At 48.9% G+C, this 12,033-nt stretch overlaps 2 protein-coding genes across 2 annotated transcripts; one reads left to right on the top strand and one right to left on the bottom strand.

Annotated features, from left to right (window-relative positions):
• The first annotated feature begins 2,595 nt into the window (after positions 1–2,595).
• Positions 2,596–6,080, top strand: LOC34623864. The gene is made up of 7 exons (XM_026334122.1): positions 2,596–2,819; positions 3,072–3,187; positions 3,297–3,551; positions 4,019–4,100; positions 5,177–5,379; positions 5,596–5,866; positions 5,987–6,080. The coding sequence occupies exons 1-7, from the start codon at positions 2,596–2,598 to the stop codon at positions 6,078–6,080; spliced, it is 1,245 nt and encodes a 414-aa protein (XP_026189907.1).
• Positions 6,081–6,509: 429 nt separating this feature from the next.
• Positions 6,510–8,748, bottom strand: LOC34623865 (AP-1 complex subunit mu-1). The gene is made up of 4 exons (XM_026334121.1): positions 7,524–8,748; positions 7,152–7,339; positions 6,899–7,011; positions 6,510–6,729 (listed from the first exon to the last, which is right to left on the bottom strand). Exons 1-4 carry the CDS (start codon positions 8,746–8,748, stop codon positions 6,510–6,512), a joined length of 1,746 nt encoding a protein of 581 aa, XP_026189906.1.
• Positions 8,749–12,033: the final 3,285 nt, after the last annotated feature.

Below are 12,033 nucleotides of genomic sequence, written 5' to 3'. Positions count from 1 at the left end.
TTGATCGGGTGCACTATGTTGTGATCCTAGGTCTACCATAGGTGACCAGATGGCGGTAATCCCTGCGCCAGCTCCAAATTTATGTTCCGCGACTTCGGAGGTCCCCACATCGAAGAGAAATTAAGCATCAGGCTACTAAGTTGCCGACAAACGACGAAATTTGTGAATCGACTAGCGACGTCCTACGATACTGGGTGTCCGTGCCAATATAGGATGGTTGATGGTGCATGTATGCTACGCATATGCCCTTAAACATGCTTACTATGAAGCACAAGTTTCCGGCGCCTCATCGTGTGGTTTTGCTTGAAAAACTACACACAGAAACAGCCTACTCTATACATGAGTTCACAGGCGCATTTTTAATGTCAGATGACATACACAAAACAGGCAGGAAACGGCGTTTTACACTGGCAGATGCAAACTCAAGCACATCTTTAAGGCGATTCGATTCAGTATCGATGAAGCTGAGCCGCTATACTGAATATGATTTGTACACAATTTTTTTCAAAAGGGGAGGATGGCTGTGTACATGGACGAGGTGTTTGTATTCAGCTGAGACCTTCCGTCAACAACACCTCCGACACCCACGGCGTGCGCTTCATCTACTGCGGGGCACGTAGTGGAACGCAGAAGCACTCATGCATTTGTGGATAGGTATTTAAACCTTGTTAAACCGCTCTGGCGTGCCTCTATTACGCACATACAGATCAACCATAATCTGACCACTGCGAGCCGCCCTGAGGCAGGTGGACAATCAGAGAGCACCAAACGCGTCTGCAGTATTTACGCCTTTACGCCCATATTATTGCAAATAATTTGCTTGGCTTTCTATTAAGTACTGAATGCGCTCTATGATACAGCAGTGAGGTCGTCTAGTCGTTGTTCTTCCGCATCCTTGGTCTACACTGAGGCACCCTTCTCCAATCCGAGCCTGAGCCTGGTGATCCAATACCAGCACACACCCATGAAAGCTGACAAATTTGAAGGGACAGCTTAATAGTGGATGCTACTGCATGCGGACAAGTCAAGAGAGAACAGCATGGAATCGTGAGAGGCGACGGATGGCTGTGTGGCTCGAGCCTGGAGATTTGATCCTGGTAAAACAGCAGGCTTCAAATGGTGTGCTCGACGGCCACCAGACGAAGACGAGAAAGGCCACCTCGCTATAGGCATTTGTTTCTCCTCAGAAAGAGTCTTATTCTTACACAATCGGCTTTTTCAAAAGCCTCAGATGTCACATAATTATCGATATTGGGTTCCTTTCAAAAGTTGCGAAACTCGATCCAACAGGAACTTTCTTGTATGGGCAAGTGACCTGTGTGGACGAAGAGGATCAATGGGAATTAGAGGTGCTGGATTCTAGAACGGTTGAGCGCTGAGGACACAATAGAAGGGAGCTTGCAGCGAAAAGGGGTGGAGAACACAACCTTGTTTATCGACGGGGAAGCGGTTGCGAGTTTTGTTGCCTGCGGAATAATTTACGGTCTTATTTGGCTCACAATGCAGGAGCCATGAAAGGTATTCCCTGTGTTTCTCGGTAATTGTCCTTCCCTAGCGCAGGCCACGTGAAATGAGTCAGTTCATACTTAGGCGTTGTAGAAAATTCCCGGGCACTTACTGCTAAGGCGTGTTGTATATTGGATTTAGGTGCAGGCAGTCGTAGCTGTACTCATCCACTGTTCTCCCTTTTCCCCCTATTGGGACTTCGATATCGACTGCGTTGCACGTAGCTGCTGTACTGGCATGTTGAAAATTCTCTGAGGCTCAGGAACGCTGCTAAACTAGTGTAATTTCTTTTACTTCTGCAAATGTTTTTTTCGCCTGGTTTCTTGTAGCAGGGGGCTGACGCATTCCCGTGATTCGAAGAGGGCGAGCCATTGCGCTGCCTTCGTGCTGTTGGTTTGGTTTGTCGTTCGTTGTTGGCTAGTGGTTGCGTCTGCCTTCCTCTTGATTTTGTCTCAGTGGTTGATGCATACATGGGCTCTTCTCATTAGCACTGCTTTTTGTTCTCTCTGCCTGGAGTGTGGGGATAATGCGGAACATTGCCGCTCTTCATTGTGCAGTTGGTCTCGATACACCGGTGTGGAGTACAAGAACGTGTGGTTGGAATTGGTGGGGGAAGGCCCAGCGGGTTAAGCTACACATCAACGCTTTCTACTACACTGGTATACCGAAGGATTATCAAAGAACTGACATCCTGGTCTGTCCGCTCGTACACTTTATCCATTGCAGAGCACTCTTTACACGGTATGTGCATGTGCGCTAGATGCTATGCGCAATTAGCTGTGGGTGGTCGGAGTGCTGGGAGGGTGCAACAACGCGCATGCTAGCTGTCCTGCCCTCATCTTGGACATTTTAAACAGTGTGGCAGGGTTGTGAAGGATGTTTTTGATGTAAAGCACTCAATCCTTTCTATTAAATTTTTACTTAGTATAGACTGAAGTGTGTCCGTGTGCAGACCATAGATGAAGTGTTCTTAAGGCAAGCAAGTGAAGGGGGAGGAGAGGAGGAAGCAGTAGGTATGGGACACGAATGAGAGCATAGGGATGAGAAGGCGATGAGAAAAGCTGCGATGGTAGGTGCGAGTGAATATCAATGGCTAGGATAGGCAGATTTAATTGGGAAGAACAGAGTACAAGTACAGCCAGTGCTCCGGTGGTGGTATGCACAACGTGTTTTATAGCGTGGTTTAGACTCAGGGTGCCGGGGTTGACTGCGACTTCAAGAATCTTAAAGGGAGAGGAGTCTAGTAAAATACTGCCAGCACATACTGCCACAATGCAAAATGGAGCAAATCGAAGTTTCCAGCTAAGTGGCAGGTAGTGAAAGAGGCACGGGAACCGTCACAGAAAACGTGAATGAGTCACTCACAAGATAATGCAGACCTTGGCTGCAGAGAAGCACTTCGACATAAGCTGGGCGGCTGGCCAACGCCTTACTATCGTTCATGAATCTCCCGAGTAAGCAACCACACAGGCCTACAAAAGTCCAGCCAATCCCAATTTCTGTGCATCTCAACTCAAAAGCATTGCAAACCGCCATATCATCCCTTTTAAAAAAGTTCCGCCAAGTCCGATTCTGTTGAAGATTTTAGATGAGAGCCAAATAAATGACAGCAACAAACGAGACACAGCTGCACAAAAACCTCGCTGGGGGTCACCGGTGCGAGAGCTGGAGGCCCCCGGGGGCCCTTAGCGTTGCCCCTCCTGGGGCTCAAAATCCCCAAAAAAGTAAACCCATTGAAATCTTTCTTGCTCATTGATATGGTTTCGCGGTACTATGAGATATATGGGTAGCTTTGGTACACTTGTCTGACTCCTCACTTTTCCTCGTGTCTGCGCACCAGGGCACAGAATGCAGATCACGTTTAGCAGTGAGGGCTTTACCATCGGCAACAGCAAGAAAAGACTATTTAAGGGCGCATGAACGCTTCAAGGAAGCACCCCTAGCCATGAATCAAGTTCCTTGGCTCAATGGAAATGCAGGAGACTGGTTCTTGAGAAGTCTGTCATACCACACAGAGCATCCTGTGCTAAAGTGGGCGACAAGAGGTCAGCAAGTCGCAGCTTAGAATCATAATGCTCACCCACCAACGGCATTGGATGTGTGTGTGTGCCCACTTAACAGCTTTCTTGTCGTTGATACATCCAATCATGCAATCACTCAGGCCAGAGTTGATGCAAGGCATTCAGCCAACGCAGCAAGTTACCTAGCAGTCGCTCACGCCCATACCCTAGCACCAAAGTGCATCGAAAGAAGCGATAGATGTGTAGCCTATAACTCGCTTATTTACATTCTTGAGCGAGATTTGAAGTGGCACTTGTTCTTCTGAGCCTTCCCACTTCAGCTGCTGCACCGAGTCGCGGCTAGATGCCTCGCTTGTACTTTCTGCACTTTCACACCATGCTTCCACTTTGAGGTATTATTGTGTTATTTCTAACTTTTCTTGTTCATGTAACGGCTGTTGCTTGCATTAGTCAACCCCGGTTCCTCGGTTGTCTCGAGTTCGTTCTCTCAGGCGAGGCAATTCGTCACGGTGATATTATCTGCATTCGCGGGGATTCTGGATCCCCAAAGAGCCTTCTCTTAGCAGTAAGCTCGTACGCCTCCTTATGCGCAATCAGCAGTCGTATAGAACCCACCGCCTATCGTTTGCTCTTTAGGGAACCTACCGAACCCAGAGGATATCAGGAATAAACCTACGCTTTTTCCTTGCCTTCCCTGTGCTGTTCCTGAATTGCCTCATCGACCTATCAGCAAATCCTGGCGGAGTTTCTTATACCCCAGTCAGCCGGGGGTATCGGCGAAGAGTGCCTACTTGTTCTCGGAAATGATAGCATCTCGCCCAACCTCCTCAAGGAACAGCTTCTGTGTAGAATAAAGACCGTGAGTTGTATGCGAACTTGTGAATCAAATAATGCTGATTAAAACGGACTGGCATCTATATGTGACTGCTACCTAGCTTTCTGTTGTTTGCACTGTACACCTCCGGGATTATGTTCTCACGAATCAATACAATTGGATGTATAAGGGGAGTACAGAAAAACAACTTCACCTGTTCGTGCCCCTATCTGCATGTGTCTACAACAGGGCATGTAGATTCAAACGCCCTTTCGATGTGTGTTACTGTGTTTTCAGTTCCATATGCGATTTTCTGAGTATGAATACACTGTGCATTGGTGCGAATGATATTTTTGCCGATAGGTCAGGGGCAGCTTAAGGTCTGAATCTGCGGGGAAACCAGAAGACTTCTTGCTGAAATGCCTTGCGTACGTCAATACAGACCTCATGTATATGTATATGTATATAGCTCTTTTGTTCTTGGAGTGTAAGTTTTGTATAGCCGTCAAAAAAGGCTGAACTAGGAATACCCTTTTACCGATATTTCGTAGTACACAGCCACTTAAAAGCCATGAATCCATACCTCGTGAATGTGTGAATCAAGCGGTTAGTTACTCTGAAGGTGCAAAATACCACACAATTCAAAATTCTGCACAATCCTCTGGTGTTGTCACACGATGCTCTATGCACAGTACAACGCACCCAGAAGCTCTACGTGGGTACCCAACCCAACGCAAGCACGTAGTAAACGATTCAAGTGCACCAGCATTTGCATATCTGTCTAGTTGCATGTTTGCATAAGCTTCTGCATTCGCCTGCGGTGGTGTGTTTTCAGCGGTTTGCACGTGGTGTCTGTGGCGTCGGTCGATCAGCTGCAGCAGTTTGTCTCATCACTGCCGAATTTACTATCATTCGGAGTCTTGAGAAACTGCAGAGTTGTCTTCTTTGACGATCTTGACTTAGGTATGGCTGCTGGACACTTCTGTTCATGTTGCACATTTGCGCATGGGGACGAGGGGAGATGCGACGACCTCCAGAGTAGATTCTAGGGGCATCATGGGAGAATATGTTCATCCCACTTGGGTTGTAGTTTTACTTTTACCCGAGCGGAGTTGGCTTCTGCACTCCGTTACCGAAAGACATCCAGGACGCTGCTTAGCACGGGGACGTACTGCTCCTGGTGTGTTGCATGCTTTCATGCGTGGATGCATATATACCTTGCTTAAACATGTTTGCATGCCTTCAAACATACAGGAATGGTGCCGGGAAGTGCCTTCGGCCAACAAATGGCCCGACTGACAGATGTGGTACGCTCCCTCCTCCAAATTGCTGCGGAGCGCAGTCTGCTGTTTATGTATGGACTAGCCAAGCGCCCAGACCCTCAAATTCAAACTGCCGCACGTGGTGCCTTTATTCCGAACCATCCAATCACGGGGATGAACGTACCGCACCACACTTTGCATTCCTATACAACGCTGGCCAACGAGCAGGCGGCAGCCAATTCTGCAGATACAGCAGCTGCGGGGCAATATGGCTGCAGCAGCACGCCTTGTCAGGATGACTTCTGGCGGCCTCCCCGTAGGTTTGTTTTACAGTTGTTGTGCGATCCACAACAGGCAAACCCGAGTGGTTGCTTCCCCTCTAGGTCAATCTCCCCCTTTGTTTGCACATCGGGAACCCAAGAGAGTTGCGTTTTTGCCATTGGGACGGACGGCGAGTGCGTGCTTCTCCAGCGCTAAACGAAATTCTTCTCAATGCAATAGCGAAACCATAATATATGGTTTGACGTGTGTAATGAGGATGAGGTTATAGTGTTCTAAAATTCGATCGAGTGCTTCAAAGGTACTCTACAGCTTTTCGAACACATGGCATATTACTGGCTGTAGAGAGCTGGCCTGTAGAGGTGTTCGACGTTAAAGTGGTCAGTACAATATCTTGCGGGTTGCCCCATACAAGCAGAGAGAAGCACGCATGAAATACAACTGTTCTACTTTTCTCAAAAAGAAGCGCAGATGTCTGTCTTAAAAGCAACTAGGGCCAGAAAACATGTACCAAACGCAGCGCGTTCCTCGTGGGGGAAAAGCAAGACCTAGTGCATGCCTGGCACAAGGTTTGCTGCATTAGCATTCCTTTTTGCTGCTATGGTAAGACTAAAAGACTCTACCGCTTTAGATCCTCAGCTCGTACTGACCAGACTCCGTGTAATAGGAGACAGTCCTGGATGCGGAGTAGTTTGCCTTTTCAGTGACTCGCAGCTGCCGAATGTAGAAGCCGCTTGCAGTGAAACCGGGGAGGGAGAAGGAAAGACGCAAGGGGCCTCGCACGGGTGACGGGGGACTATAAACCTCCAGTACAAAGCGCAGAGAATACTCGTGGCCCCCCGGAAACCTGCAGCGGAGAATGCATGGTCACACACTGAACCCGGCATTCCTGCTTCCTTGGATTCATCCTCTATAATGCAGTTGCTCAAAAACGGATATCCGGAAATACATGTCTGGCAGACCACGGGGCAATGCAGGGCTTTATAACGTATTCTCTCGAACTTCTGGTGCCTCACTTGGGGATTTTCCACACAACGGCCAGTTGCGAACTGTCATACTCCATTTTGCCCCAGCCAGCCATTGAAGGAATGAAGATCCTGCTGGCTTCTGGCGGTGTTGGAACAATTACCTGAATTTTAATGCACTCTAGGAGCGGAATGAGCATTAGGGAGCGCGGCTGAAAAGATGCCGCCATATGCGAAAGTATGGCTCAGGTCGTATTACCGTGTGCGCATACACCGGAGGTAAGGGTGGCGGGTGAAAATGCACCTCTACGTCCTTGGCAGCTATTCTTGGCGAAAATTGGGCCTTCATATATACCAAGTACTCAAAGCGGCCTGCCCTCTTTTCGAAATAGAAGGGGCAAAGCTTAATTGGGACCTTCACACAGTCGTCGCACCTGCATAAAAACAGGTAGTAGGAGGATACTTTGTCAAAGCGACAGACAAACAGAACTCCTATGGAATGTGTCCACACCCGGGAGCCAAGCCTGCGGATGGTTTCTGCCGCAATATGAACAGTCCGCAGCTTACTCATACACAAAACGTCATGTCCACCTACCAAAGCATTCACCCCGAAAAGCAACGAAGATCGAACCAATGCAAGAGCAACCAAAGATCGATTCCGAACAGCGAAACTAGCGGCCTATCCCATGTGCTTGCCTGTAATTCATAATCTCGAAGGTCCCATCTGGAGGAGCAAAGGCCAAGGTCATTTCGTTGGCTTGCGTCGAAACGCGCACACACTCATGATAGCTACACCCCAGAGTTTTCACGCTTTCCCTGGCTCCGATCGGCACAAATGCCGCAGTGCCCTGCGGAATGACATTTGTTGGTACGAAGGGTGAATGCGGCTCACTGGGCCGACTAGGGCGCCGGGGACCTCCAATAGAGGCACCCGCTGTAGACACCGATCCATGGACACTTTTCGTGGCGTCCACTGCGGTTCCCGGAAGCGGCGCGTTGGTGATGGCCTGGACCTTGGGCTTCTGTTTGCCATTCGCTGCAACAATCTCATTCGTCACGATTTTGCACTCTGGCATTCCGGAAAGGCTGCACTGGGCGATTACCTTGCCCTCCACTTCCTGCCGAATGATGCTGCCGCTCTGGGCCACAAGGACGTGCAACTTCTCTACGACATCAATTATCAATTCGTTCTTCCTGTGGCGGATCCCAGCAGGTCGCCACGGGGTCACCCCAGTCGCCTGGGCGACCAGTCTTGAAGCACCTTCACTGGTGTCGGCCTGCACGCTGGGTCCTCCTGCGCTGCGCAGGCCACTGATGGCTTCTGCAAAGAGCAGAAGCACTTTAGGATCAGAGGTTTGAGGTATGCCTCTGTCGATTGCCTCATCCAGCAGTTCATACACCAAATCTGCATGAGAGAGGAGGAAGGACTCAGTTAGGTTCCCCTGAGATCGGCGCCTGCCCAAGGCCCCAATGGCTATGGGGGAAGCGCCCGACCGGATAGTGCATTCTTGCAGCAGCAAGAGCAGGCGACGAAGGAGCTCAAAAGCCATCGTGGCATTAGGGTTGCCCCTGCAGGCAGCGGCAGCCACAAGGCCCCCACTACCCCCCATCCGTAGTGCAACATCTGTCCGCCGAAGACAAGCCTCCAGCCCCACAAAGGCAGATTTGGTCAAATCTTGATCAGCAAGCGTCTCAGCAGCCCCTATGGAGACGTAAAAGAAGGTGGTTTTATCCTTAGCATCCCCCACGCACACCACCGGGGGCGCAGACTGAATATAGAGCCGGGGGAAAAGCGCGTGGCGAAAAGCTGCCAAATGTGCAGCCGGCACTTCGAGAACTCCGAAGCTCTGAGACAAAAGCAGTGTGCCCCTGGAGTTCAGGAAATACAACGCATCGAACATCTTGGTCGGTCGTGGGGTGTATTTACACCCAAGGAAGGCGGCACCACACCAACTGCGCTCGGCCAGAAGCAGAGATCAGAAGAAAAGAACTCAACTTTGGGAGTCATGAGCCCGATCTGCCGTAAGTTCTGCCACCTCTTTTGCCGTAAATAATTAAAGCATACAGAGCTGAATGAACAAGAATAAGAGCAGAAACAACACGTACGAGCACATGCACCCGATGTCCTCAATCCGTTGTCCAGAGTAGGAGATCCCAGCCGTAGTCGATCCAGTTGCACAGAGGCCCCAGAATCCTATAGCCTTCATGGGGAATGGTGCTCAAAAAGCCTCCGCTTTACTAGAAGGCAGCCTTGCGTTTTCTTGGAGAGACTGACAGACTCCGTAGCTGGTGGGAGATTTTCAGTGAGACGCGTTCCAAAGACAAAACTCCATAAGGCTCCAGCAATTAAATGGTACTATTTTAGGAAAGTTACAGGCAACAATAGGGGGCAGCGGCAAAAGACACACCAGCTGCGCCAAACAGGCAACTGAGGCAACCGACAGTTAGTAGCGGAGCCCCGAAGTACGATTACGTCTCTCCGCTGCAGGAGCGCTAGGCACTTTTCCTTCTTAGCAACATAGTAAGAGAAGATGTTGGGCGCACAGAGAAAGAAATAAGGGGGATAAAACCGGTGGTCACCGCTGATCCCCAGATTATCTGCAGCACAAGGTATCAACAAGTTGCCCTTAAGAGTCTTATCAGAGTACAAGGGCGAATCACATTGTAAAAGAAAGGATGTGTCCCGTTCAATTGGAAGAAAATTGAGGGTTTCCAACTTTGAGAAAGCCCCAAAGTCGACGTCCAGTGCATGCATGACCAAGGCACATACAGATCCAAGTGAGGAGGTCCCAGGAGTAAGAAACCTGCATTATCAAGCAGTTAGCGTGTAAGGAGATGTCACATTAAAGGGGCTTTTTGCAGCTCTACTACACGCGGAAATAAACAAAGCATCCTGCCCACCTATGTTAGACATAACACAGGTAAAAGGCAAAGCAAACATGTACAAGCTCACTGCTGATAAGATTACATTGCAGTTCTCCACTCCCTGTGTTTCGACCTGGACAGAAAAGACCCCCGCAGTTGCTTCATGATCATACGGTTTACATGAGGCATAATTACTGCAAGATGGTATCTGGGTATAAGTTTGCAAGAATAAAGATTCACTACGAGTTTACAGGAGGCTTTTAGTTTGGCTTTATTCTATGGTTCCCAACCAGAATTAGCTTTCTCCAAGAATATCTCGTAAGACTCAGCAATTTCTCAAAAAATGTAAGACTTTATAGTGTGTCACCATGGGGAGTCACTTAACTCTAGATTCAACACGGACTAAATAGGTTATTGAGTATTTTTACTATGAGTCCTCTCGTAGCCTGCGTTATCCCCTAAGATTTGAGAGATAAGCAAAGGAGATAGTCAGAGTGGGCGTGGCTGCACCCTCTGCTAACTCCTACCACTCACAACTAGTTGGACAGAGCATCCAGCAGTCGTGCAGACGAGATTGCGTCTGCTTGTTTTGAACTAAATGCACTCTAAAACAAATGAAAATACGAACGGACAAACCAACTAGCCAATTTCTCACTAATTCGTACTCAAATACAACTAGTATGGTACCACGCGGTCACGATGAGCTTAGGCCCCAACAACTTCTGCCCCCTATCCGAGACATGCGGCGCCCTCGCGCTCTTTGCCTGTATATTGAGAGCAGCTACGTACAGGGCAGCGCAAGAGTTCTCGTGTTATTGCCACTTCCCTGGCACAGAGAAACGCAAAAGCCAGTGCAAGTCAGAAAGAAAGGGCGTGCATTTCTCGCCAAAGACAAATATGAGGAACGAAACACATAAAGTAGTAGACAACGGACAAGGGATTAAAACTACGATGGCTGTGCCATAGCTGGCTTTCGTCACAGCGCTACAATAGGTGGGCCTTCTGCTACCAGAAAACGGAAGACACGCAAATTGTGCTAGAGCAAATTCCCTTTAGTCCAGCAGTGCCTTCGAGACTCATAGAGCAAATTCAGTATACTAATATAGCCGGCCCATGCATCATAGCTAATATTTGAGTCCGAACAAGACATAAGGAAGAATGTAGGGACAACATTCGTAAGTGCGCCTGCACATCAGATCTGTGAATACACAATACCTTATTATTAACTGAGAACTTTTCAGGCATTATCCATGAAGTAAATAAATCTTTCACGCGGAGCATGCACTACCTGAATGACAATTACGAAGGACGCCGATGCTTTGGTTCATGGCGAAACGGGCCTTTAATCAAACAAAGCCGTAAGGTTCACCGCAGGTAACGAAACATGCAACCGCTCCTCCTTCAATTCACCAACGTGGGCGTTCTTCAATTCCTTCGCTAGAAGCACCCATCTATCGTGTCATTGGCGCTCAATAGGTCTAGAACCCGGCAGTTATACGGCACCCTGTACCACCACCCGCGCGCGTTACACCTTGCCCGCACGTCAGTGTCCATTAACAATACGAAGAGTTTCGGAAAACCTTGAGAAACTTTCTGGATACCGACAGATCTTGTCTTAAGAAAACGGCAAAAATTCCTAGCAACCTGGCCGTAAGGACATGTTTGCACACCTTCTGGTGCACCTCGTAAAAAGCGTGTTGATCAACTAGGGCCGAATCTTCACGCTCGTAGCATAGCCGACCAACGTATATCACAACTCCTTGGCGGTCCTCCGCGAGCTTTGTGCAGACACTCGCTTCACTACCCAGCTGTTCCCTGGATCCCTCCGCTGCTGAGGCTGGCTGCTGACCTTTCTCCATCAACCCCAAGCGCCCATCGTAGAGGGCCTCACCAGTGCAGACCAGAGATTCCGGAGACCAAATATCACGCAGATGTGCTGTCGTATAATGAAAATACTGAGCACCAAGAAGCAACCCTAGCCATGCAAGCGGAATGGTGTATGCTTGAAGATATAAACACTGCAGAAGGGTGGATTTTGATGCTCTCCCTCTGCGCATCTGCATCAAGGTACAGCGCACTGGTTGCAGTGTGTCCACCTGCGGCAGACCAGATTGCAGTGGGCGTACGATGGTCAAAGTATGGGGAGCTCCAAAATGCACTCCCTAACGGACTGACACACTTCAATCCATATCCATAATGATGGTATTTAACATGTGGGTATCTTTGAGACACAGGTTAAAAATAACCGATAGATTCTCTGAGATGCGAGAGAACTTGCACAAAGGATGAAATGGGCAAACTTGCTGAGTCCGTCGACACAG

The sequence above is a fragment of the Cyclospora cayetanensis genome, unplaced genomic scaffold (genome assembly GCF_002999335.1).
Source record: "Cyclospora cayetanensis isolate NF1_C8 unplaced genomic scaffold, CcayRef3 CcayRef3_contig_366, whole genome shotgun sequence".
In the NCBI taxonomy this organism is placed as follows: Eukaryota; Apicomplexa; class Conoidasida; order Eucoccidiorida; family Eimeriidae; genus Cyclospora; species Cyclospora cayetanensis.
This window is presented reverse-complemented; position numbering and strand designations above follow the sequence as displayed.